At 36.3% G+C, this 27,608-nt stretch overlaps 3 protein-coding genes and 1 non-coding gene across 4 annotated transcripts; 2 read left to right on the forward strand and 2 right to left on the reverse strand.

Moving 5' to 3' along the window:
* Window positions 1–1,733: 1,733 nt before the first annotated feature.
* Window positions 1,734–2,746, reverse strand: LOC127787672 (uncharacterized). Its single transcript, XM_052315729.1, has 2 exons — window positions 2,693–2,746; window positions 1,734–2,432 (listed from the first exon to the last, which is right to left on the reverse strand). The coding sequence occupies exons 1-2, from the start codon at window positions 2,744–2,746 to the stop codon at window positions 1,734–1,736; spliced, it is 753 nt and encodes a 250-aa protein (XP_052171689.1).
* Window positions 2,747–3,450: 704 nt separating this feature from the next.
* Window positions 3,451–3,523, forward strand: TRNAA-UGC (transfer RNA alanine (anticodon UGC)). Its single transcript has one exon. It is a non-coding gene; the product is annotated as a tRNA-Ala (tRNA).
* Window positions 3,524–5,070: 1,547 nt separating this feature from the next.
* LOC127786919 (dynamin-related protein 5A) lies at window positions 5,071–17,216 on the reverse strand. The gene is made up of 16 exons (XM_052314686.1): window positions 16,899–17,216; window positions 15,057–15,120; window positions 14,795–14,899; window positions 14,113–14,214; window positions 12,577–12,627; window positions 12,349–12,410; window positions 11,921–12,011; window positions 10,336–10,400; window positions 7,959–8,153; window positions 7,644–7,763; window positions 7,275–7,345; window positions 6,947–7,172; window positions 6,355–6,405; window positions 5,951–6,179; window positions 5,618–5,757; window positions 5,071–5,524 (listed from the first exon to the last, which is right to left on the reverse strand). The coding sequence occupies exons 1-16, from the start codon at window positions 17,025–17,027 to the stop codon at window positions 5,396–5,398; spliced, it is 1,830 nt and encodes a 609-aa protein (XP_052170646.1). The 5' UTR covers window positions 17,028–17,216; the 3' UTR covers window positions 5,071–5,395.
* A 2,122-nt stretch (window positions 17,217–19,338) lies between these two features.
* Window positions 19,339–23,273, forward strand: LOC127814035 (uncharacterized). The gene is made up of 2 exons (XM_052355256.1): window positions 19,339–20,121; window positions 22,754–23,273. The coding sequence occupies exons 1-2, from the start codon at window positions 19,489–19,491 to the stop codon at window positions 22,913–22,915; spliced, it is 795 nt and encodes a 264-aa protein (XP_052211216.1). The 5' UTR covers window positions 19,339–19,488; the 3' UTR covers window positions 22,916–23,273.
* The last annotated feature ends 4,335 nt before the right edge of the window (window positions 23,274–27,608 follow it).

Raw genomic sequence — 27,608 nt, forward strand, 5'->3', positions numbered from 1 at the left:
AAACTTCCTAATTTTTTTTTTTTTTTTTTTTTGACATTTAGGAATGATGACATAAGCATACTCTTGCTAAAATAAATGAGTCATACTAATTGTATTTGCCCCAATAATAAATGACCCAAATACCCAATATCATCTCTCTCCCTCTATCTCTTTCTCGCTCTCCTTTTCACATTGTCGGCCCCAACGACAGCAGCGACGAGGTAAGACGGCTGAGGCGACCTGATGAGGCGACAGACGCAACGAGGCAAGGCGGCAAAGGCGACGGGGTGAGGCAGCGGAGGTTGCAGCGACGGGGTGAGGCAGCGGAGGCGAAGCGGCGACGAGAACAAATGGAGGCGAAGAACGATGGCAAGTGAGGTTGCAACGACAAGGGAAGGGGGGAGATAGGGAAAAGAGGATGAACAAAATATATTACGATATATCGTCTCTGTAAACATTCTGTAAGGATGCTTATGTACAAATAGCATTTTTTAAAATAAATTATATACATTTAGTGTCCCACTTTCAGAATGTGCAATAATTAGATTAATAATATAATATATTAATACATAAGTATTATATCAAGTGTGGTATTTAAATAATATTTTTATGTTGTGTATAAATGCAATTGAGTATTTTTTTATTTTTTAAAATTTATGTTAATTATTACAAAAGTTTATAATACACGAAAATGTTTTAGAATCGTCGTTTTTGACATTTTATAAATGTTTTCTTTATCTAAACATTAAAAAGGCTAAATATATATTTTCGGATCATTTTTACAATTTCAAAAATTTTAGTCATTTTGTAATATTAAAAAAAATAATAACATTCTTTCGTCTACGAAAATATTAGAGACGAAAAAATTTCAGTTCTAACTCAAAATTTTTAATATTTTGAATACATTATAAATTTTATGTTTTATTTTTAAATTAAATAATTATTTTTTATAATTATTTATATTAAAAATTATATTTATAAAAAAGACCATGTATATTTTTTATTTATGCATTTATCAGCATTTATGTTTCCATTTTTTTTTGAAAATATTGTTTTTCCATTTCCATTTCGTTCAGTATTCATTTTTGTTTTTATTTTTTTCACGTGGTTATTTGAATTTTTTGTTATTTCAATTACACATTTAAATTTGTATTTTTGAATTAATTTAAGTTCTATAATTTAACTCTTTTTTCTTATGATAAATAGAACTTTTTATTATTTAGATTATACTCATGGGCCTACATTTTTAACTCAATTTAACTCTTATATTTTGATTTGAATAGAGTGTAATATGTACTTTATCATCTCACTTTATCTTTCTTTTTTACATGAAAATACATAGATTAAATTAAATCAAAAATATAGATTCAGATATGTAATCAAAACAACAAAAAATTTGAATTATCTCACTTAAAAAAAATTAGAATGAAATTAACTCAAAAATGAAGTTAGAGATATATATAATCGAAATAATAAAAAATTGAGTGATCATGTGAAAAAACATAAAAGTATAGGCACAAAAATTTGGATTTAGCCAAATTTGTTTAAACATTATTGATTATTGATATGACAATATAATTAACTTGGTGTAGGGCACATTCATCATTTTTTCAATGGAGCAAAGTTTTAAACATAGGATTGAAGCTGGAAGCAATATATATATATATATATATAGAATAGAATATATATACATCAATGAACAGGAGGGAGGAGCATGGGAATTAATTAGCCTACAGAAAGGTGAGGGAGAAGGGCTATTGAGATTCAGGCATCCTGTAAATGTGTTCTTCCCCACTGTTCTCATCAACCTTCTTAACCCAACGGCTCTTACGGGTCCTATTATTCCTGGAAGCAGCCTTATTAGGTCTAGCATGGGCTGCTCTACTGGGGGGATGATGATGATGATGATGTTGCCACTTGAGGGGCTCGACGTCGCTCCCCTCAATCATGGTCACCTCCATTCCCTTCCCTATGGGATGCTTGGTGGACCTGACTGTGCCTTCGTTTTCGATTCCCTTCATGTGCCCTCCCAGCCCTCGTCTCCCCTCCACCAGGTTGTCTGCCACCACCACCGATCTTCTGGGATTCACGTCCACCAGCTCCAGCAAATCCGTGTAGTTGTCGGCCTTGCAGTCGACGAGAAAGAAGTCGATGTTCTCGCAGCTTGGCAGTATCTCAACAGGGTCCCCCGTCTTGAACTCCACCATCTCGTTCAGCCCTGTGTCGTCGATCACCTTCTGGGATTCGTCTAGACTTGGCTCTGGAACAATGCACACCAGCTTCCCTCCGGTTTGTCGGGCTGCTGCCGCTAGAGCTATTGTGGAGGGGGAAGCCTCTGCTGTCACCTCCACAATGCGCTTGGCGTTCATGCCTGCTGCTAAGGCCGATATGAACTCCCTGCTCTCCGGTTCTGCTGTTTGACTCGACTCGCACTGTTCTTCATGTTTACTGCACTGCAGACAGACAGATATATAGACAAGTAAACATGAAAACATTTTCATGGTGATGAAAGCAGGCAGCAATCTGGGGCATGGGATGAACATGCTTGACAAAGCTTTCACAAATCATGTTATGGTATGGTATGGTAATGCTCGTCGAATCAAATAAGGTGAATTTCAAATGATGTTGTTGTTCTATTGCAAACAAGCAACAAAGAACTATATATATATATCAAAGTTACATGAATAACAGCAAGGGGAAAGGAGAAACATACCAGTTTAAGGGTATCAAGATATGCATTCTGAGCCGAGTTTGGAGACCATTCCATCCTCAGATTGATTCAAATTGATTATATATATATATATATATGATTTTTGGGTCTAGAAGGCAGAAAAGATTTGTGAGTGTGTGTGGATGTATGTGTGTTTGTTTGTTGAATAATTGTGAGAAACTCGAGGTTATTCACAATCTGCTGTATAAATATAGTCCGAACAACACTATTCAAAATAGAAATTCCCATTTTTGGTTGTTGAAAAAGACCAAATTTCTTCTTCATTTTGGGTATTACTAGGTTTAGAAATATTGCAGAAGTTGTCGACCCCGTGTTCCTCGTGCTTGTTCAAAGCAACTATTTTGAGGTTTTGTTGAGAGCATCTTTCATCTTTCACCTCAAAATCAAAATCAAAATGGGGTAGTATTAATAAATAGATATTTTGGTTTTTATTTTTATGAGAATAGATATTTGATGATGTGTAAGAAAATAGGAAAATTTATGTAGCATAAGTGGCTAAGTTGAAATTCAAAGCACCAAATTAGGGAGAGAACCAAAGAATTTATATTTTGAATAAGTTATACTTTTCAGTATGTCTAAATATAAGCAACTAAAAAGAATCCAATTTAGACAAAATATGACCACCAAAATAATCTCTCAACGAATATAGGGACAATTTTCACAAAAACAGAGTTTTAAGTAGAAAAAGGTTTCAAAACACATTCGCATCTTTTAGAGGCAATTATCTCCAGAATACATGTGGGGTTGTAGCTCATATGGTAGAGCGCTCGCTTTGCATGCGAGAGGCACGGGGTTCGATTCCCCGCAGCTCCAATTACCACCCACTCAAGGGGGGTACTATTTTTATTAATACATATATTTGATCTCTGGGCTCATCATACCTTTAATTGTTTCAGTTGTTAGAAAATGTATGGATAAGTTACTAGAATTTGGAATAAAAAAAGGTATTTTTACACACAAAAATTTATGTGATCTTTTCTTTGTATTTCAATTTTGAGTTTTGAATTCATTCTGAGTTTTGTGTGTTTGAGTGTCTGTTTTATGTTATTCTGACAAACTATTTATTAAAACAAAAAATTAGAAAACGTATTTACTTTCAAATTAAAAACGTATCATCGTTGGCTTCATGTGACTGTCGGCAATAGAGGATGAAGAAGAAAAGATGAGGAGTCGGTGACAATGATGGCAAGCGAGAAGGAGTGGCGACAATGATGGAGGATGAATGAGAAAAGAGAAGAAATGAGAGAGAGAGAACGCGTGAGTTCTGTGAGTGCAAGAATGGGTTTGGGCGTCAATGAGGGGTGGGAGGGGTTGTTTTCTATGTTTTGTAATTCTTTTGTATTTTCAATGAGTTTTCATTGAAAACACTCGAAACAACAATTTTTTTGGGGTTTCTTTTACAAAATTTTCAGTTATTTTCAAAAATGTATTTTTGAAAATAGTAAAGAGAATATGTTTTGGGTATTTTAAAAAACTAAAAACAGAAAATAACCCAAAAATGACAAAACACAGGCCCTTAAATTTACAGCCTTTGGTTTTGGAAACAAAAGCTCATATTTGCACGTCACTTAGAATGTCGCTTAGAATCTCATGCATGAATAAAAGAAAAGAAACATTTCAATATCTTAACAAAATGCACTCCCATCTCTCACATTCATATATGTATCATTATCTTTCTTCGTGTACAAAAATGGGTTCTTTTACAAAGCCAAACAGAGTGGTAGAGAGCCTTACAAAATAGGGCAAAAAGATTAAATTATCTCTGCCCACTTTGCAAATTTACAAAGTGGGCCACTGCCCTCTCCTCTCCTCTCCTCTCTTATGGCCACCGTTTGGCCGTTGCATTTGTCTCACTGTCGCGCCTCGCTACCATCCCGTCGTCACCTCGTTGCCCTCACCTCACTGATCGCATCTTGAAGATGTAGCAACGATCGACGAGGCAAGGCAACAATGGCAACAAGGTACGAGAGCGATGATAATAAGGTGCGACGGCGAAACAAAGGCAACAATGAGACGGTGACTTGGGAGGGGAGAGGAGAGGAGATGGCAGTAGCCCACTTTGTAAATTTACAAAGTGAACAAGAACAATTTCATCTTTTTATCCTTATTTAATAATTTCATTAGTAAAACTGGCTCTCAAGATTTTTCCTACAAAAATTTCTCTAAAAGTATAACGTACGTCACGTGTCTTGGTCAAGTGAGGTGACATAGTTGCTTTTTAACTCACTCTCAATCGATTCGATTTACAAATCCCAGTAGAATAATGGGTATTAAGGCCCCACCATCAATCCCAATCCCTACGTATCTAAATAGAATGAAAAATGAATTATATTATTACATAACAAGTACGAATACATATATAAAAAGAGACAACAAGGCAAAATCCATGTCTTTCCTAATTATAATAATTTTTTCAAGTTGAAGAAGACAACAGAAGTGGATCGGTGACAATAATTTGGGTGCCAAATGCAACAACGTAGGTACAACAAAACTGATGATATATCAATCTTTCCCCAAGTGTGTGTAATGGAAAGACGAGGGAGGCAAATCAGCAGTCATTACAAAAGAATTAGAATGAATCACAGCCTTCACAATACTCACTCCTACATCACTCACTAATAGGGAGATGAAAGATGCAAGAAAAATAAAAAGAGGGGAGGATAAAACAGACTACTCCCTCTCCCTCTACTTGGCCCAGGCAACGTTATCAATCTCCGTTTGGGCAGATCTGTACAGTTCCAGTCTCTTCGCCAGGTTGATACGCCGCTGCATTATTGCCGGATCCTCATCCAAGAGGGAACCCAACTGTTTTGCCTGCAAAATATTTCAAAAAGCCAAATAAGAAAACCAATTGTATTCCCTTTTTCCATCCATGCCTTTTTGTTTTTTCAGAAGAAATCATCGCACCTCCTTTGAACCCAACTCAGTGAAGAAATGATCGAGCAAGCTACGTTTGGCCTCCCGCACTTGACAATACACAATGGACTTTGGAATGGAGTTCCTCAAGCTTCCACAAACCATGTTTACATAAGACAAGACAGTGGTTCCTGTTCATGAAATGCGTGAATGAATGAATTAGTATGGCTTATCAACCTGCTGTTAAGAGCAACGCTAGTTGAATCCAGTCAAATCCCCCCCCCCCCCCCCCCCCCCCCGCGGGTGGAAAAAAAAAGAGAGAATTGAAAATGGCATGTTACTGTCATAAATTTTGTAAGAAGGATAGTAGTCAACAATCCTTACCAATTCGTCTCAGATACGAGTCATTATATCGATCAAATATTGAATGTGTTGGATTTCCACCCTTCTCGACATCTTGAGGAAGCTTGCGGAAGAAATCAACTGTCAAGTAACTGGACTCCATTTCTACAAGCTGTAGAGTGGCTTTTTTGCTTTCTTCCTTCATCCTGTCCAATGATTCACCAGCTGCATTTCCAACTTCCACTCTGAGAGTAGGATACTGCCTTAGCTCCTGTATAATATCAACATTTTCAGAAAATAGCGTGATTATAAATAATCTCTACATTCTCCAACGATCAAGATTGTTGCAAGTTTCCTCCATTCACTATCATCGAAGCTAAATCCTCAATTGCTAACAAAATCAAAAGCCAGGGAAAAACCAGTATGAAGGCAGTCAAGGAACTTGCCATAGTCTCATTGATTGACTTGTGAACCAGTTCCTTCAGGATGGCATGAACCTGTTATGATTGGCAAAAGAGAATCAAGTAATTTGAAAGCTTAAATACTTGTACCAAAAAGAAAAATATAAACTATTATACGCTCAAAGTCCATCACATAACATTGTTCAAAATTGTGTTACAAGATATCTAATATATACCATGCCTCTAAAGAATTTAAACGTGTCAATATATTACAGTGACAATATGACGCCAAAAATCAGTTAACTACTAAAAAGAACCAAGGATAATAAAAAAACAACCCCCTAAAATCAATGAAGATTTTATTGCAAAAGCCTGGTCCGAATGAAATGAACTAAAGCCAATTCCAAGCAAAGCCCAAGCTCGACATGAGCTTAACCACTTATCTAAAGGAGCAGAACACTTTAATTGAGTGAGCCCATTCATCCAACAATTGAAAGAAGGAAACAGTAACAAAGAAAATAGGTGGACAGACAGGAGAGAAGAATGACATCAAAATCAGATATGCAACAGTATAACCTGGGACACTAACAAATGCACGAAAAGGAGCTCATAGCAAGAAGTAATTTTAAATGCATACCGCATCAACTGCCGCCTCAGCAGGGCCTTTAATAGTAACCAGGGTAGATTCAATGAGGCGGCGATACCCTTGTTCAGGAGCTATTAAATGAGGTTGATATCCATCAGCTTCAGTAATCAGCTTTCTTACATTCTCCATTGAAAGATGCTTGTCAAATTGCAACCTTTTTAAAGCAGCAGGAAGTTGATTGTCAAATACGGAGTAGATTTTATCACCCCCTGGCCGTCTGCAGAAATCGATAACCATTTAAAACAAGGTCGGGACAGAAATTAAAAGTCAAATGTCAATAGCAATGCCTCGATAGATAAAAGAACACTAGTGTACGTACATGCCATCAAGATGTTCTTTGAATATTCCATCAAAAATCCGGCATATTTCCATAATCATGTATAGTTTCCCCTGCATAAATGAGACAGAGAAAGTAATAAATGCTAAAAGCAAGGGTGACCTGGAAACAAGAATGAAGAATCTTAAAACGCCAGCTAAACATAATATGGATTCAGGAAAATCCTCTGCTAAATTAGCCACAAACCCACAGCAACAATAACTTATCAAGCCTTAATCCCACTAAAGGGGGTTGGCTACCAGAAACTATGCAGCAAAGGGGCTACTTTAATAAATGAACTGTGCAGGCCTAACCTTCAAGCAATAAGCCAATGCAAAACTATAAAGGAAAGAATCATAGAGCAATCCTTACTCCAGCATCTGTGGCAACAGGCCTTCCAAGACGGCTCAACTCTGTTTCTAGTTCAATGATGGTCTTGTTAATGAGAGATTGAAGACCTGGGATTCGAGACTTGATAACTTGTTCCAGATGCTGAATTTGGGCACATAAAGTTTCATACAAGATAAATCACCAAAATTAGAACAAGAATGAGAAAATTATTAGAAATAAGCTAAAACAATCAGCATTAGATTTTTGAAAAATTATAGCATCAACAAACAAGAACCGTAATTTACAAATAAAATTTGATTAGAACATAGAAGCAAAGAAGCTAAGGAGAATTCATACTCTGGAAAGAACTTTTCCCAAATACTCAGATCCCATCCTGTGAGAAAGATGCTTGTACTCGGGGGTATTCGAAAAATACTCCCGCTCTCTACGCCGAGCAGCAATCATATCAGTGTTTTTGTTAATATCAGCTTGAGACCGATTAACCACACCAATCCAAGGAAATTGCAGCTTATATGATTTTCCTTCCAAGATCTGAAAGCACATAAAATTTCTGATGTCCTTTCCACGTTCACAGTCAAATGTAAAAAATGGATGGCTACCAAGCACATGAGAAAGACAGAGGAGATCTTTTACACAACAGAATAAATATCTACAACAAAGAGCAACAAGAAAGGATGAAAGGCAAGAAAAATTATAGGGAACTTATCCTTGAGCTTGTACTTTTGAAAAACAAGATTAACTCAAGGTGCTCAAACAAGGGCAATTTGAAATTGAATTATAATGTACTGATACAAAATTTTGAGTCATATGCAACACAAAACTGACTGTATAGCATACTGGTAAAAATAATTTAATCATACACTGTAACTTGAAGACAATAAATTTAAGATATTAAACAGTCAATGCAATATTCAACAGAAATCAGTAGAATATTTTCAAAGTTAAAACCACAGAAAGCTTTGGCTACCTGTGAGGTTTTCAAGGGCCTAATAACTCCTATTCCAAAGGCCTTTCAGCTTTTTTCTTTCCATTTGATCTTTTTTATTAAAAAATCTAGGATTGAGAGGAATTTCATTCTCAAAAGGGGAGAAGGGGAAAAGGAAAGATCAGTAAATTAGGTAAAGAGTAGGCAAAACAGTATAACTTCATCAATTTTTACATTAACAAACATCTTTGTTATATAAAAAATAATAATTAAAAAATCTCCTGGTTACAATGAAGTATGAAAAATAGTCTTGACATCTGTTAGAGGCTCTATGTAATAATGTAAACAAATTGGATTTAGCGTACTTAAAATAGAAAAAAAAAAAACTAAAAGAAGAAGAATTAGTAAAACCCACAATTTACTATTTTCCCACTAGATTAAAAGTTATATTCTCCTTGAAATGTGGTTCTCAATAAAATAAGTAAATAAAAAAATTAGATGGGACCTGACAAGTATTGGAAGTGTTCCAAACTGACAGCTTACTTTCTTCCAAGTGTTTTGTGCTACTTAACTACCACTTATGGTCTCCTTGGCACCATCTCTCTCTTTTTTTTTTAATGTAAAAAGTTTAACTTATAAATGCAATAAAAAAAAACTAGCTTTAATATAAGTAGCAATGGACTGGAGTATCTGATACCTGCTTAAAAGGTAGCTTTTTGTTAGTCGTTTTTGAAATAACATGATTAAAAAAAGATAATGATACCCTTAAAAGGAAATCAGAATTATATCTTATTAAAGGAATTGCATAACATATGAAAAAAAAAACTCATTTACAAGTGAAAAAGCTATAATAAAAAAATTATTTATGTTTAAATTTGTACCTAACATCTAACAACTGAGAATCAATATGGGCCTTCAGAAGAGCCACACACACACACACACAGGCAAAAGTTTGTCAATTTAACAAGAAGCCATACCCAAAATAAAATAACTACAACAAGAGCATACAATTAACTCTACAATGCATAACAAAAGGTGTAAAACCAAGCCTCCTAATTATAGCTCTAGGGCATTGTTCCAAAAAAAAAGAAAGACCAAAGAGGGGGGGGTGGGGAAAGGAAGACACTAAAATTAAACGAACATGATAAAAAAAAAGAGAGTTGACAGACCATGTTAAAGCATTTGTTCTAGATTAGGGCTTGTAATAGTAGGGATATTTTCATGTAATGTTTCTGCTGTATTTCTAGAAGGATTTTATTATTTTCTAGGGCTGACCGAGTTGGTTGTAACTGCCATTTTTGGGCAGTCGGTCAGGGGGCTTTTCTCCTTTTAGTTTCTTATATATAGAGGCGGAGGGGAAGGCTTTTGGGTGTGGCTTTTCTTTCTCGGATTAGTGGACTGTCTTGGGATAAGATTGAGCAGTGAGGATGAGGGAATATCTTTCTTGTATCAACTCTATATAGCTTTCAGGTTTTTGGGCTAGGTGAGAGTTGAGTTTGAGTGCTTTGTAATCTTGTATTAACATTCAAGATAGTGGAGAAAGTAGGGGCAAAAGCCAAGCTGGATGTAGGTCTTCATTAAGACCGAACCAGGGTAAATTCTTGTGTGTTGTGTGTTCTTGATTGTTTCTTGATTTGTTTTCTGATTGCTGGTCATTTGCGAATCAATGAGAGATTTCGTTTGAGTGTTTTGAGTGATCATATAAGGGTGAGATCAAGGTTAACAACTGCAATGGCATCATTATCATCTTCAAACTGCAATGGCTCTTTATGCAATTTTCGAACTTACATCAACTGCATCAGTACCCTTGTCCATAAGATCAATCTTTGTTAAAACTCCAAATGTTCTCTCACCTGAAAATAACACAACCATAAAACCAAAAATTAAATGTAGGGTGAGGCAAAAAAAGCTATACAAGCGGTAACATTTTCCAATAAAATCAGAGAGACTACTAGTCTAAACCTCAAGCCTTAGTAATTTTGGTCTAGATCATGGACCCACTCCTTCAACCTCACCCCAAAGAGATAAAAAAGAACTACAAAGTCTTCTCAATCAGAAAACATGATTAGATGTTCAGTTAATAGGGAGAAATTCTTTTATTTCTACACAGGAAAAGGGGGGTGGGTATAAGTATGTTGAGATGAGTTGTGAAGCTTAAATTTAGGTGGCAAAAAAATATACATGGTTAAGTAAAACATGTGTATTAGACTGGCAACTATACATATTCACATGCAGGTGAACATAACACGTGCAGAGATTAAGACCCAAAGGCATAGTAACTTTCAAGTTATGTGATATAACAAGAAGGGCATAGACTAGCAAAAAGGTCAGACACACAAGAATATGTATACCCACATAAAATCAATAATAATTTCCTTTCATTCCATACTGATGCTTTTTTCACTATATCAAAATTAGCAGAAAGAATAATCATTTTCCACATCCTTGATATTGGGAAAGAAGGTTGAAAAGGCCTTGCTATCTCTTTTAAAGAGCCCTTATCATCTTCAACACCTTATTCTAATCAAGTTAGAAACAGTGGCATGGCATCCACAATGTCAATTGACCTCTAAAAGATCAAGTCACATTGATAATACAAATCCACACAAAAGAAGATCAATTCCAAAAGCTATATTTTCATATTTTATCACTAGATTCTAAATTGTCAACTTACCAACATGTTTCACATGTTCAAGCAGTAGACATATTTTCCTACGGTGGATTGTGTTTTCCAAGTGCTAAATGATTTTCCAAGGCTCCCCACTTTGTGAGAGAGCTGGCGGAGGATTATTTTTTACACAGCCTTACCCTTGCTTTACAAGAGACTGTTTGCCTGTTTCACAACTCAAAACTCTTGACCTTCTAGTCACAGAAAAGTAACATCTCCTTTGCTACCAAAGGACCAAATTTAAATGAATAAAAAATTATGGGACAGCTTTGGGTATAGCTCAACACATGTTTATGCATAGAGGAAATTGGTCTCTAACACGATGCCTCTTTTAAGTGGACATTTTTAAAGATTTTTACTTCTTAGCCCCCCCCCCCCCCCCCCCTCGGCTTCTTCATTTGTCTTTCTTTATTCTTGTCAAGGAAATTCCTATTTGCATAGCATACAAGACCATTAGCTTCAAGATATTATGGAAATACAAATGTTAAGCATTTCTTTTAGTAGGATTTGCACCCACATGTAAAGTAACAAGTGCCTCCTGAACTTAATTTTAATGCACCTAATTGACAGTTTACCTCTCTTGATAGATAATTTTACTTTTCTCTATCACTTTATTATAGCAAGTTATCTACTCTTAAACAACATCCAATTTAACTACGTAATGGATCCATAAATCACTCAAATACCATCAGAGCAAAATCTTACCTTTGGGATCTACTTCACGAGAAATCTTAATTGCATCAGATGTAGCAAGATCTTGATTGGCAGGAGAGATTGCAAGAATTATACAGTTGGGCTGCAAGTTTTGAGACAAGAATAAACCAATAAAAAATGAAATCTCACAATGGTTGATTCCCACAGAACATCAAGAAAAATTGAAAAACAAACATGCATACAAGGATAAGTGCATGCATAATTTGTACACTGATAAAATATGCCATCCAATTAAAGTTGATTCCATACAGAGCTTATGAAAAACTGAGAAACAGGCATGTATACAACAAATACACCATCTGCATGCAAGGAGTGCAAACAAGTTCTTTACATAACAAGATCACAGGCAGTAGTAATGTTCAAATAATTACATCTATCATTAAAATTTCAGTGACATTAAGAATTTGATGATTGCTAACCTTTTCAATATAGGATCGAACCATGTTCTCAATGTCCTCCACAATGCTGTCAGGCTGACCCTCTACAATGGTCCAATTAATCAGCATAATGTTTTCATATGAGAGAGAGAGAGAGAGAGAGAGAGAGAACAACAATATAAAGTGACTACAGAAACCAATGTGAAATTATCACAACTGATTTTATATATACAAATAGAAGGCTGCCAAAACAGAGAGTTTCTTTCTTACCAACAGCTACTTTTGTGAGCCCAGGGAGATCAATGAGAGTCAGGTTCACAACTGCAAAGCCAAACAATCATAACAATTAGAAAAAGTAATTCCATATACATTTAGCATGAGTATCTATGCCAAGTAGAAGTTAACTTAGTGTGTTGGAAGAGGTAAAAGACAAGTCAACCTAGTTTTGTAATATGGATTGACATCTCAGAAAAAAAGTGACAATGTGCGATGGGCATCTTACATGTAATATAAGTGATACCACAACCCCACATCAGCTGGAGAAGTGTAATTTAACTTCTATGAATTAATGTATCATTCAAAGCAATGATTACAAGAGTGAACATGTAGGTAGAGGACCACATTTCCGCACAGGCAGGACAATTGTACTTCGACTTCTACACATTGCAAGGGCTTGAGCGCATGCAAATCCCAATTTATTTTAATATAAAGAAAGGAAAATAAAATAGGTATATACGGTCAGCTAATATATACCAACCAAAAATCTGTGCATTTTTATTATTAACTATCCACGTTAGGGTTTTGCACAAGTAACAAATATATTTATTTAGTGAGATGGTGAGGACAAGAGTTTTAGTTAAAAACAGAAAATCGATTAATGTTGATAAATACTCTCTTTTCTCTAAGCCATATGAAAAAAAAAATACAAATTATACCTCTCAATTATCCCGATATGTCATTAGCATGGTCAATGAAACCTTAACCATTTTTATTATAGTAGTAGATTAACACATGGGAACTAGAAGAGCATGTCCATAAAGGTATTAAGTCAGTTCAGAAGTTAAGAATGCGTCAACTTTCAAGAAAATGTTGTCAGTTTTAATCCACAAGGTGGCACGGTTAAATCAACAAGCCAATCAAGAATAAGCCAAAATGGGCTCTTCATGAAATTCAAGAACCAAAAAGTCAGAAAATGAACAAATCAAGGTGGTTGTTACTTTACTTTTCTCAGGGTTGGTGGGTACAAATATGCACCCTCTAGATGGTATCATCTAACCCATCCGTATTTAGATTGAATACTTAATACCATCTCTTCTCTGTTTTCAACCACTCACACCAATAACAGCTCAGTGTACATTTTACTTGACAAAGATGTCTAATTGTTACTCCTTTCCTGAACTCTCACTGTATGCCTATCCAAAATCCACTACAAATCCTCACAATAGGATATTGTATTTGACCTTATTGAATAATGAAATCAATTAGTAACATTACCCAAAGACCTCACGATGACATTTGCATCAGTAACATATTTCTTAAACACGGGAGGGTCTTAAGTATCAGCACAAACAAGAAGCAAACAACAAAAGAATCCCCTGCATACTTTGAATCTACTGAGATCTAAATGGGATAGATAAAGTGCAATCATGCTAAGATACAACTACTATTGTTGGAAGTTCTAGTTTACAACTAATAACTTCAAACCTTCTCTGTTTTTCTTTTATGATAAATGATAAAATATTTGAAGTTGGAAAATGAAGAAAGAGAGGGAAAGACAACAAAGTATGACTAGATATCCTATCTCACCATTGGGGGAGTAAATGCTAAGATAAATCGGAACACTTGAAATTTGTTTTGAGCGGCCGGTCTCTCGATCAGTCTCATCAGCAATCTCCTTCCTTACAGCAGCTGCACATGATACAAAAAGGGTTTGGCATCTAATGTGAAACAAATAGAGTAATCAAACATGCCATGGTGATGTAAATGCCTAGGGCGAGTTCAGTTATGGAAAACATTTTCTAATTTTCGACTTTAATTTTATAACTAAATGTTCTCTAACATTTTATGTTTCAAAAAACAATAGCATTCATTTCTAGAAAATTGAGAAAACAACTTTTTTTATGTTATCCAATTCATAGTATAAAGTAGAAAATTTCAAATTTTGAGTTTCCTATTTTTTTGTTAAGAGATTAAACCATTCAATAGAAAATTAGATTTGAAAAACTAGAAAATGATTTCTGAAACTGTACGGGTCCCTATGTGTGATACAATGATTGAAGCAAATGCATAATACAAGGAGAATTGTATGAGATAACTCCAGAGTTTTCCATCAGAACTAAAGATGATCAAAATATAAACTACTGATCATTTTTTTAAAATAAATAAAATCTTACTAAATTTATATCAATAAGGCTTTCATCTTACAAAGTGATTCTGACCAAATGCCAAGTGGTAATTCAAACAGAAGATCATTTTTGACGTGACATACCAAAATCAGTGAACCTCTTTCTTGGGAGATGCATGAACTCAGCATATTCCCTTCCTTCATCAATCCGATGAAGCTGCAGTACAAGAGGGCGCCGGGTAACAATTCCTGTATAGAGCAGTTCACATCATTTTCTAAAGCTTTCTAATAAGTAAATCAATGGTTTCTGAAACTGAAAATATTTATATTTTATGTGCACCTTAGGTTTTCTATAGCACAAACATGTTATAATATTAAATATGAAAACTGCAAAATCATTAATTACCAGATCCACGAGGCAAAAAATCCTTCCCAACAATGCTCTCCAGCACTGATGACTTCCCAGAGCTCTACAAACCATCAAAGAGATAGAATGATGAGTGAATATTAACTTGGAAGAGTAATAACAAACAAATTGCAGTTCAGACATTGAAGAAAGAATTTGTTTGGATCAAGTATAGCTCAGAGGAACTTTGACAAGACACTCATTAAATTGACAATCCAAATACAAGATGTGCAGCAAACATACAACTTCTGTAATGACAACTCATTTATTCTCAAATTGTCTATTAATGGTAGATTGCAGGTTTAAACCGGGCCATATGAGCAGAAATGCTTACATTGACTGTCCAACATACAAGTTATAACAAATCACATACATTTGAGGATATCAATGTGAATGGTATAAGGCTATATAACACACCCATCTAATCTTCAAAAGGAAATATGGAGAATGTGTTTTTATACCACTACTTGTCACAAAAAAAAAAAAGAAACTAAAGATGCGTCATCTGATTGGAACTCAAAAGAGGCATCCCAGCATTAGATGATAGGCGAAGAGGCAGCCTATAACATATTGAGGAAACATATGATACACGTGAGCAACTGTAATTACAATCTTGATCAAGCAGAACAAAAGTTCAGCTTTAGCAATCAAAAAAATGCTTCAACAAATTGCAGAAGACAATCTCAACCCAACAATTTTAAATGATTTAGTGAAAACTTTGAACTTTCTGAATATTCTGAAAATGATAAAATAGAAACAAGCCTACAAATTCAATGAGATTGCCAAGATGATGAAGCCACCAGGGACTAAAAGGGCTTAAAGAATATTTTACAAACCATGGTTTCATCCAGATTCTAACAAATAGGTATCTGCGACTATCACAGCTAATATATGTGTTATATATATATATATATATATAGAGAGAGAGAGAGAGAGAGACACACACACACACACACAAACACACACAGATATCTGAAAATAATCCATTCACTTCCTTTCCAATGTATCCAAAAAGGGAAAAAAACCATTCACTAAAGGACTGGACAACAATATCAAAGCCTAATATAGACAGTGAAGCTAGGGATAAGATTGCATATTAATATCCGCACATTACAGCACCTAAACATAATAACCTATTCTATGCAAGATCATCCAATTTAATGAGATGAAGAATAAATGAGAAGCAAAAACCTAGAGCTGAATATAACTTATTTTCAGGTAACTGGTAATAAGCTTCCTGCTGATTTACGATTGATCTATCTATAAAAACGGAGATGTGAAGGAAATGAAATATCCCCCCCCCCCCCCCCCCCAAATTCCATCCAGACGGTTGATTTTGAAAATATAACTTTTGGGTCCAAATTTGGTTCAGATAAAAGCAAAAAGAACGTAAAAAAAAGCCCTGGAACTAACATATTAACGTAACAAAAACAGTACCAACAGCAAAATACAGTTTCAGGTCAAACGTTTTGGAACGAACAGAACAGAATTCTGAGACGGGATAGAACCTAGGACTTGAAATGAACGCAATCAAACAAACTTTTAGCTGGTATATTAGTAATACATCACCAATAATCTGAGACAAAAAGATATTAAATACAGACAAAATACAACAAAATAACGGCTTCGTCAAGGCAGCAAATTCTGAAAGCCAAAATTCAGCCTCAGATTGGAATTCAGATCGAACCTAATAACAGAACTTGGAGCTAGTACATTGAAGAAACAATATGAAAAGAAGGTTGGCATGAGCAATTTGGAGACAACAGGTGTGGTTGAGAAATATGCCAAGGGATCTGTGAAATAGAAAGGGAGCGGAAAAGATCTGGCGGTGCAAGATCAGACCTGGCCACCGACGACGGCTATGGAAGGGAGGGAGTCCCAGAGCGTGGGCAAAGCGCTCTCTTCACCGTGATCGCCCAGGGCCGTGCAGGCTCTCTGCAGCTTGTTCACCAGTGCTATCAGATTCTCCATTTCCGGTGAAGATCTAGACGGCGAAGACGACCGTTTCCGAAATCTGGAAGATCTCCGATCGGAAGGAGCGTGAAGATCAAGGAGGGGATTCAAAATGCTCGAGAGAAAGAGAGAGAGAGAGAGAGAGAGGGCAACGGGGGACGGAGATGGAAAGGGGATTTGGATTTCAATTTCAAACCCTGAGCGTGATGAATTTACTTACTTACTCTTAAAAGTGATTTTTTTTTTTTTTTTTTTAAACCAAGAAGCGCGTTCCAGTCCACGTCAGTGGCGCTGCGTGACTGACTTGGAGGATCACTGAAATGTCTCACTTGCCCCGCCGCTTTCCTTCTATTTTACACGTCTTTTGAATTTTCTTCCCTTTTCTAATGTATTTTATTTATATTTTTGACTTCACTTGCTGAGAGCTTCGTACATTTCAAAAATCATAAGAATTCAAACGAAAGAAAAAATAAAAAAAGAAGCATATTCCTTACCCTCCCCCCCCAGAATGGTTCCGAGGAGCCGGCCCTCTCGAATGGTTGTAGGATTCGTTTAGTCGGGTCGGGTTTGATATTGAATATAAATTTAATTATTTAAATTTAAATATATATAATTATATAATATTTATTTATTTTTAAATAAAAAAGAGAGGGATTCTGACATAATTTAGATACATAAATCTAGAATAATGTGAAAATTTGTCAAACTTATATTTTTACCACTTTACTTTTAAATTTTTTTATTTTGTTATTTAAATTTTTTATTATTTCTATTACACAGACTTATATTTATTAATCATCGTACTTTGACCATTTTTTTCTTATAACAACTCAATTTTTTATTGTTTCGATATCACTCATAAACTTGTATTTTTTAATTAATTTAATCAAAATAATGAAAATTTTAAATTATACACGAAAAAATTAAAATATAGGGTTAAAATTGACTATAAAATGAGATTCAATAATATAATCGAAATAACAACAAATTTAAATGATCATACGAAAAAAATGTAAATGTACATGACAAAATATATAGAGTACTTACAAAATTATAGGAAAACTTGGTAAATTAAATATTTATGTAACATTTGTTAAAATGAGTAAAATAAAATTATATCAAAATAATATTTAAATGCTTTTCGAATCAATATATGAAATAATCATTATAAGGTTATGAAACATTCAAATATTTTTATGAAATTATTTGAAATGCATTAAAATACATGTGCGTCATTTTTTCTTAAAAAATTCATATTTGCAACCAATAGAAATATCACTTTATCCCTTTTACTATTTGTAGTCACGTTAATAATTATTTATAGTCAATATTTTCCAAAAGTACTATATTTTATTACCATTGCACACAGTCGCAGCTATCTCCACACAATCATCCCTAAAACACATCCTCAAACCCCAACAATTCAAATCCACAAACACGAAAACGAGCTTCATTAAAGGTGGAAGATTGCAAAATCAATAACACACACATATATATATACATAGACGCACATATATATACATATACAACGCATACACAAACACAGACACACATATATATATACATAAACACACATTGTGCAATGTGGAATCTCTGCGCTATCGAACTCTTTGGTTCAGCAAGAGCTCATTGGATCTTTGGCCTTTAAAGAAGAGAATGCTTTTTCAAAGGGCATCGACGTAGTTATGGTTGAAAATTAGGCATGCAAGTAGACATAGTAGTGAGATAAGGAAAATGTGAAATAATGACGAAAAATCTGCTAGATAATAGCTTGGATTTCACATCATTTTCACTTTATTTCTTTGGGTTCTTTACTTGTGGTTGCGATATAGAGTAGAGAATGAAAAGTAGCCCCGAGGTTTGGGGGCCATGAAAAGCGGTCACTATCGATGGGTATGGCCAATTGTGTGTGTGTCTGTTTATGTGTTCAGATATATACGTATGTGTTTGTGTATGTATATATGTATGTGTGTGTGTTTGTATATGTATTCGAATATATTGTCATTGTTTTTCTACTCTATAGTTGTATTTTCATTCGTTTTTTGTCTTCACTCTATTGTATTTGGCGTTCTTGCTTGCATCGTCTTTGGGGGACTGCATATGGCAGTTGACGGGCAATTTATTAAGGGATAAAATGACTACAATTGGGAGGGTAAAATAAATTTTTAAATAAGAATATTTTAAGTATATTAAAATATGATTGTGAAGAATAAAATAGGTGATTGTAAATAATTTTTTTTTTTTATCCATATAACAATCCATGTCTTGATTAACAAAGAATGTTTTATAAAACAAAACAACAACAATAATAATAATAGGATGGGGTGGATTGGCATGGAACCAAACCAACCCCTCATTCCCACAAACTTCATCGTCTGCACCTAGTTTCATCCGTCTTTCTCTTCAGTCCACCTGGTTCTCTTGTCTCATCTGATTCAATGTAGACTGAGCCCAGGTCCAGAGCCTTCAGCCTTGTCTCATGGACTCTGCTCCAATAAAACCTTCCTTTATTAAGCCTCCCAACCCCAACTACTTCGCCTCCTCTTCAATCTTCACCGCCAATTCCATCGCCCTTTCGAACTTCAAACCCTCTTCTATTTCCATTTCCTACCGACCCAATTCGTTAGATCCCAAAGACACACCAATTCCGCAATGCAATTTCCACCACCCAACCAGCTCTCCCTTCCCGAGTTTGTTCCCAGTGGTGCGGAGAATCAAAGATTTAGCTCGAGTGCCTGAAGGCTACTTGCAGAATGGAGGGCTGGGGATGGTCATTATGAGCGTCACAGCCACGGCGAGGGGCCGATTGAGCCCGTTCGTGGCGACGCTGGCGGCGAACCCGACGTTCGTGTCGGGCTTGGTGGCGTGGGCGGTGGCGCAGTCGGTGAAGGTGGTGCTCAACTTCTTTGTGGAGAGGAAGTGGGACTTGAGGGTCATGTTTGCTTCCGGCGGCATGCCCTCGTCTCACACCGCGCTCTGCTCCGCCCTCACCACATCGGTGGCGCTTTGCCACGGAGTGGCCGACTCGCTGTTTCCGGTGTGTTTGGGCTTCAGCTTGATTGTCATGTACGATGCAATCGGCGTCAGGCGGCACGCCGGTATGCAAGCGGAGGTAATTTATTATTCATTAATATTCATTGTTTCCAGTCTTAAGTGTTTTTTCTAACACGGTGGTAGAGCCTCCCTGGTATCAAACTTGAAACCCATGATTGTTGCTAACAGTTTTGCGCCAAGAAAGGCGTTCCGATTGTTCTTTTGCATATATTTATATTGCTGGTGTAACTTCTAGAAGTCATTTGACATTATAAATTAAGTGCAATCGGCCTAACTTGGTTAGGATAAGAAGCAGTTTACGATGGCAATGAATAGATTTTGTTTAATTGTACTACAGTGATTTTTGTTGCCGGAGTCTGTTGTGCGATTATTTGCTTACCAACGGAGCATAAAATTTTCCTAACTTGTGCCTAAACAAAATTAATGTAAACAGAGAAGCCAATCTAATGTAAACACAAGTTTAAACATATTCAATTTTTACAAAACGTGTTATATAGAGGCACCACTCATTTTCATCATAAATGTTCTACAATTTCTATACAAAAACAATAATAAAGGCACAACTAATGACCAAGTCAAGACAAGATAATTAGACTTGTGTCAATACACAAAAAGTCCCAGAAAAGATTTGATGGTCTTTTGATTCGTGATGGAGGTGAAGTTGCGAATGCCAAATGCAATAAAAAAAAAAAACACTTAAATAGTATACATGCACCGGTGGTGATAAGGCGAGGTCAACAGTGAGATTTGAGATTGAGGTGAGGGCGAGCTGATAGCCAAAATACGAAATCTGAAATCAGAAAGGGGATTTGGGATATTGGGGTCTGGCTTTCTTTCAGGGCACTAGGCAATACCCCAGCATTGATGGTTTTTGACCCAGTATGAATGGTATTGCATGGTATTTTGGCTGCGACTGTATTAGGCTTGGAGAGTACTGTTTTTTTCAACTGTACCATGTGTACCAGTTGATGTAGTATGGTATTAGTAACCATGCATAAAGATTCTAAATTACCACACTATTTAGTTTGAGATTTGGGGATCTATACTTGATGTGCATTCACGGGATTCACTTGAGGTGCTGTCATGTACCAGCTATGTAGGGAGGTACCTTAATTAGAGAAGCTATAGAGACTAGAGAGTGAGTAATTGTAGTACGGAAGTTACAGCATTGGGAGTTTTACCCTGTTACTTACAGCTGTAAGGACTTGTACTTAGTTAAATAGCCTAATTGCTTGTAATTCCCAGAACATGCAGGCCGTTAGCCGCACATGGCTGGTTGGAGGTATATAAGCTGTCCACACCTGGAAGAATGTATGAAATACTGGAATTCTGATATTTTCTAAATCTCTCTCCCTTCTCTCTTCCCCCTTTGTTCTCTGGTCTTCTAATTCTCCCTAAACTTCTCTCATTCTCTCTCTTTCTTCTGACAATCTCACCGGATTCTGGTGAGAGAACTGGTCAGATCCTTTGGGAGCTGACAGATGCTTACTATGTAGTTTGACTTGATGTGCATTCATGGGCTTCCAAGGGGTTTTTAGCTAATGAATGTATGATTTATCATCTTATTTGCTGCTGATTTATGGAGTCTTGGCTCCATCGCATATTTGGCTTAAACTGGAGGCATATGGCAAGGACAAGTGAAAGAAGCAAAGCCATAGTCAGAGAGAGTACTTCTCTAGTTGTTCTTTTGTGTTTTATATGCACGAATGGCCAATTTGATAATGTCCATTATGAGGAGGGGTGTTCATGTGGTCTGGATTGGACCGGCTCAGCCTTAGACCAGACCAGACCATGACTGGTTTGTTTGCAAATTACCAGACTGAAGACTGGACTGATCTCAATAAGGACTGGACCAATATAGTTTGATTCAGTCCAATCAGTCCCCCTTGTTTTTTTTTTTTTTTTCCCCTTTTCTGTAAAAAAATTAATAAAAAAATGTACACATTACAAAATATTAGTAGCTAAAAAATTACTCAAAAAATAGTCTATTTAACAAAAAACATTATGATGCCTATAATTTCTCCTTAATTTCGTTGAGAGAAAGCAAGCACTGAAAGATACAAATCTCATCCTCACCACATCATTCAAACCTGGCAGAACCTAAACCCAACCTCTACGAACTCAAAACAGACTACAAGATTTAGCAGACCTTTATACCAAGAGCACTCCGAAACAGAGCCTACCCAACTAAAACTCAAACCACAACCTTCCCAATAAGCTTCAGGATTGCCAGAAAATTGGGCCAAGATACAATGCCAAATAGCTAACATCAGCTAACGCCCCAAATAAACATCTTCTGGATTAACCACAGAACATGAGATGTGAGATAACAAATAACTTTGTAGTCCAAGGAGAAGGTGAAGAACCATATAGCAGTAACCCCTCCAATTAGAACCCAATAAATTACGAACAACAATTGATTCCATAAAATTATCATTAAATTTGCCAATATTTTGTGGTTCTTTCTGTCATTGCATGCCTTGGTCCACACCTTTTAAACCAGTGCTTCAAGTCCAATGCTTATTAGTTGATACTTGATGCTTATTGTACTGTATGCTGATCAATAATATGATGGCTTCTTGCTTCCCTTCCTAGCCCCTTTGTTGCACTGTCTGTGCCGGTGTTTTATTGGTCATTCAAGCACAGGTTAGTTTCATTTGTAGCTGCTAAAATTATGGTAATAATGGCAGGTTCTGAATATGATCGTTGAGGACTTGTTCGAGGGGCATCCCATCAGCAAGAGAAAGCTCAAGGAACTACTTGGCCACACTCCATCCCAGGTTCTTGCTGGAGCTCTACTTGGCATGGCGGTTGCTTGCATCTGTTGTAAAGGTTGCTCCGTTGCTGTATAATCATCTGCTTCTGCAGCAGATATATAATTTTGTTGATTAGAGTCCTAGAGATGCCATGCAATGCAATGCACGACTCAATATTTGAACTGTTCCGGCATATGGGTGGCCTACAAAGTATTCTTTGAAACCCACAATTCTGGAATATCAAATAAAAACAAGCTTCATTTAGTTTCTCTCCCAAAAATTTACTCGTTTTTGGGAATTCTAGATAAATTTTGTATGAAACCAGCTTGATGTACCTGGCTCATTTTGTAAAATTACTATGAATTCCATGGATTCAATGCCTGCGCTTTGCCTTTCATGCAATGTTTTTTTCCCAGTTGGATCATATTTTACCATATAAATGGATCTTTAGTACGTGATAGTGGGTATTGAATAGCGTTTCTATTATTATGTATTTAAGATGTGTATATATTAGAAAGTACGATTAGTTTCTAATTTCCCATTAATTACTTTGAATATTGAAGATTTTGTTGATTGATGGGGGCATTGTAGGTTTGTAGTTGGCGCTGTCTAACCATCCATTTGTACATATGTGCAGTGAGGTCAGGTGCATATAAAAGACGAGTTACCTAATATTTTGTGGTGGGTTCTTATGCATAGATTTAAAGTTCTAGTGAAGTCGGCCACCATCCAAAGTTGTGTAAAAACAAGTAAAAGATGAACCAATTTCAAGTTATTTTAAATGATTTTTAACCTTTTTAATAGTTGTTGATTGCCGTCATCTTGAGTGCATCCTATGAGTCACACCGTCCAATTAGGTCTTTTGACAAATATTAAAAATTTACCCCCCTTATTAGAATTTTTACTTGATTCACCACTCTTACACACAATCATAAGCTGCCACGTGTCAAACCCTTTCTCCTTCTCTCTCCCCCTCTCTCTCACCTCTGTTGTCACCCGCAATAGCAAACCCTCTTTCTAGCTGCCATTCGTCGTTGTTGTAGCCATTGCCATTTGCCTTTGACGCAGACACTGCCGTCGATGTTGGGCATCGTTGAAGCCACCACTATCACTTGATTTTGGGAGTTAGTGATCAATTCAACAACAGCTTTGCTCGATTCGTTGATGGCAGGGGTTTCAATAGCGGTGATAGTCAATGGAGGCGATGGGTGCAATGGTGGCGAATGGAGAGTCTACTACCATGGACGACAACCAGAGGCGAGAGAGAGGATTTTATGGGGATTTGGGAGGGTCAATGACACGTGGCAGCTTTTGATTAGCAATTAATGCACAATCAGCCCACATTAGCGCCGCGTGTATTTTTTATTGACACGTGTATATAACCGTTAGTCTTAACCAACAATGAGTTAACGAGTGAGAGATAAGAAACGATTTTGAAAAATAAGTGAATAAGGGATAACATTTTAAAGTTCAATAATCAAGTAGTAACCAAATGCAAAATTCAGTTAACGTTGGTATAATTAACCTACTTGTCACGAAAATCACTTTTTATAAAAAGTAGTTTAGCATTTTGGTAGATTAATTGAAAATGCTTTTAAAGTTGTTATATGTGTTTGGTCAATGAATGAAAAAAAAAAGTACTTTTAACAATTAAATTATCAAAAAAAAAAAGACATGAAAAGAAGTGATTTTATAATTAATACTATTTAAATAAAAATGATTTCAACATTTGAAAATTTTATAATTAAATATTATTTTTAACAATAAATAATTTGTTACTTTTTTCATTAAAAATATGTATTAAAGCAGCGGCGGCTGGCGCCAAAAGTGAAATCCATGGCTAGGGGTTTCCTTCCCCAGCAATGGGGTTGAAGGACACCCATGGGTGTGGGGCTCTTTATTTATTTTTTTTAATTTTATATTCATATATATATATATATAGACACATAAAAATATTTTTAGATTAGACAACCGTTGTACATTTAAATGTTTGTTGTGGTTAATTTGGTGCATTAATAATTATTTTCTGCTTTTTCTTTTGCTTTTGCTGTCATTAAAAGCACTTCAAAATTTTGGCCAAAGGTATATATAATGGAGAAAAGCGCTTTTGTCATAAAAAAAGCTCTGTTCTCCCTCACCGCAGCACAACCAAAGAGGCTCTTAGTAGTTAAATGGCTTTCATTGTTGACCTACAAGAGATAAATGCAAATTGGTTTTCAAAGACTTTAGCTTCTCTCGTTAACATTTGCCCAATTACCCTCTCCCAATGTTTCTTTTTGTGGCTGAATACTTTGCTCTCTTGGAGGGTTACACCCCAATGTTTCTTTTTTTGTAAAATTTATGTTGTTTGATGTGAGAAGTTTTATGATAATTGTTGGCTACCTAATGTAGCACTCCTCCTATATCCGGACTTGGGACCAAGTGTATCTGGAAATCCAAAGTAGAGTTCTAAATGACAATTATTTAGGGTGTGTTTAATTGCACAAGGTGAAAAAGAAAAAAAATTCCAACTTCCATAGAAAATCAAAACCAACCCCCTCCCCCACCCCCCTTTTGAAGAATTGATTTCCTTGATTTTGTGGAAAATATGACATTTTTGTACTTGGGTGGAAAACAAATTTCATAGAAAAGGTTATCAATCAAACACCAAAAGTTGGAATTTGGGTTAAAAAATATTTTCTTTTTTCATGCTAATCAAACACATCCTTAATGAAAAAAAAAATCAAGGAAATATGAGAGAGCGATGATCCCATGCGGTGCAAAACCAACTAAAGGTGGAAGGTAATTAATCTGCAATCGTTAATGTTCTATCATTTTGTCAATCTTGACATTATTGTGGGGTTGCTATCTCTTCTCTTTGTTGTTTCATTCTTGATGTTTTTATGGTAAACCATAGTTGTAAATTAATTTAGCGAGACATATATTTTTCTGGTTGATAAATCAAACCTTTTTGAATGTGTCAGTTATATTAAATACCTTAGTGTTATGGTACCTAGCTAAGTAATCTAAATAAAGGTGTAGTTAGACTACTAGAATTTGAATTTCTGTTTTGGCATAGCTAGTAGAATGTTCCAACATGCTGTTAGCTATTGTAAGCGCATATGGGCAAGGGATCAATTGTTTTTAGCACCCAAACTTAGCCCGTATTAGTATAAGTAACTGATCAAGTGCCAGCTACACATGTTGTATGAAATTGGAAATTAGTTTCCCTCCAATTCTCTCTCTCTAAATCTCTCTCTCCGTTCCGATCTCTTTCCTTCCCAAATATCTTCCATTCTCTCCCAATTCTCATTCTCAGTTCCTTGAGAACTTTCTTGTCAGACTTGTAATATGACAATTTAGTATCAGAGCAAGCTCTTAGCCGGAATTTGCTGCACGATTGGAATGATGGCAAACAAAACTAGGATGGAGATGCAACTCTAACAAGTGACAGCGATGGTGTCCGAGATGTAAGGAAGGGTGGAAATGATGGAGGAAATAGTAGGTTTGAATGTGGATAGAAAGTTGGAGGCACTGGCCGATCGCTTTAGGGGGGGATATGCGTTTGCAGATCCAAGAAGAGATGCAGGAAGTTCGGGATAAGGGAAATTTGTTGTGGGATCAATTGCAACAATTTATGGTGATGTTCGCGAATCAACCACAAGTGAGGATCTTTCCTGATTTTCCACCTAGGGAATGATCGGAGCCAATTCTATCAGGAATTGGTGTCAATCACCATAGTATGAGGTTGGTGGGATCGGAAGGGGAACCATCTATAGGGGAAGAATTGATGCCGAAGAGAAGACGAGCGTTACCAGATCGGATTTTCAGTACCTAAGCTGGAATTACTAGTATTTGAGGGTGTTAAACCTCGATAGTGGCTCAGGCAACGTGAAAAGTTGTTTGAAATTCACCAAGTCCTAGAGAACTAGAGGGTGGCCTTGGCAGTAACATACCTCCATGATGTGGGGGATGTGTGATTTTAAGGCTGATCCAGAGTAAGGGAAAGCTATAATTGGGATGATTTCACAAATGGCCTTAATGAGGGGTTTGGGGAACGAGGCCGATTGGATGTGGTGTAGGAGTTCAATCACTTGTGGCAGGAAGGATTGGTGATGGAATATCAAGCGAAGTTCGAAGAGCTCAAGTTTATGATGTTGAACAGGAACCTCAACCTAATCAAAGAGTACTTTGTGACGAGTTTCATAGGGGGACTAAGATATGAGCTAAGATTGACAATGTAGGTGCTCTGGCTAAGAACAATCTCTAAAGCGGCAAAAGGGGCCTTCTTATAAGAAATGACGTTTGAATCCTTGATGAGGAAGCAGAAGGGGCACAACAAAGGAGTGCAATGAGGGATTATACCCTATGGGAGTAGGCCAATGAGGGTGGGGTCTGGTATCAGGTACCTCGTGTTACCTGCAACCCCTCAAAATGTGCATAATAGAGACAAAGTGATAGAATAAAGAAGGAAGGTCGGACTGTGCTTCAAGTGTGGAGAAAAGTACACCCCAAGGCATCAATGTAGAAAACAACTTCCGTTGCTGGATGAAGGAGACGAAGAAGAGGAAAATGAGGAAATGGCAGTGATGGAAGAAAAGGAAGACAGTGGAGCCATATCCCTTGCACACCATCAAAGGAGTGGCCAATGACAAAATTATTAAGCTTGAAGGGAAGATGCAAGACAATTCCCTCATGGTATTGATCGACAGTGGGAGCACCCACAGTTTTATCGATGAAGCCACGACTAAGAGCATGAGGTTCCCAACGGCCAGAACTCAGCCGTTGTTAGTGATAGTAGCTAATGGGG

This window comes from Diospyros lotus, chromosome 12, assembly GCF_014633365.1.
Source record: "Diospyros lotus cultivar Yz01 chromosome 12, ASM1463336v1, whole genome shotgun sequence".
NCBI lineage: Eukaryota > Viridiplantae > Streptophyta > Magnoliopsida > Ericales > Ebenaceae > Diospyros > Diospyros lotus.

Coding starts and splice junctions, on each gene's coding strand:
- LOC127787672 (XM_052315729.1), bottom strand. CDS start 2,746: ATGGAATGGTCTCCAAACTCGGCTCAGAATGCATATCTTGATACCCTT. Junction 2,433..2,692: donor ATCTTGATACCCTTAAACTG/GTATGTTTCTCC, acceptor GTCTGTCTGCAG/TGCAGTAAACATGAAGAACA.
- LOC127786919 (XM_052314686.1), bottom strand. CDS start 17,027: ATGGAGAATCTGATAGCACTGGTGAACAAGCTGCAGAGAGCCTGCACG. Junction 7,173..7,274: donor AAAGAACATCTTGATGGCAT/GTACGTACACTA, acceptor CGATTTCTGCAG/ACGGCCAGGGGGTGATAAAA. Junction 6,180..6,354: donor AGTCAATCAATGAGACTATG/GCAAGTTCCTTG, acceptor GATATTATACAG/GAGCTAAGGCAGTATCCTAC.
- LOC127814035 (XM_052355256.1), top strand. CDS start 19,489: ATGGACTCTGCTCCAATAAAACCTTCCTTTATTAAGCCTCCCAACCCC. Junction 20,122..22,753: donor ACGCCGGTATGCAAGCGGAG/GTAATTTATTAT, acceptor TAATAATGGCAG/GTTCTGAATATGATCGTTGA.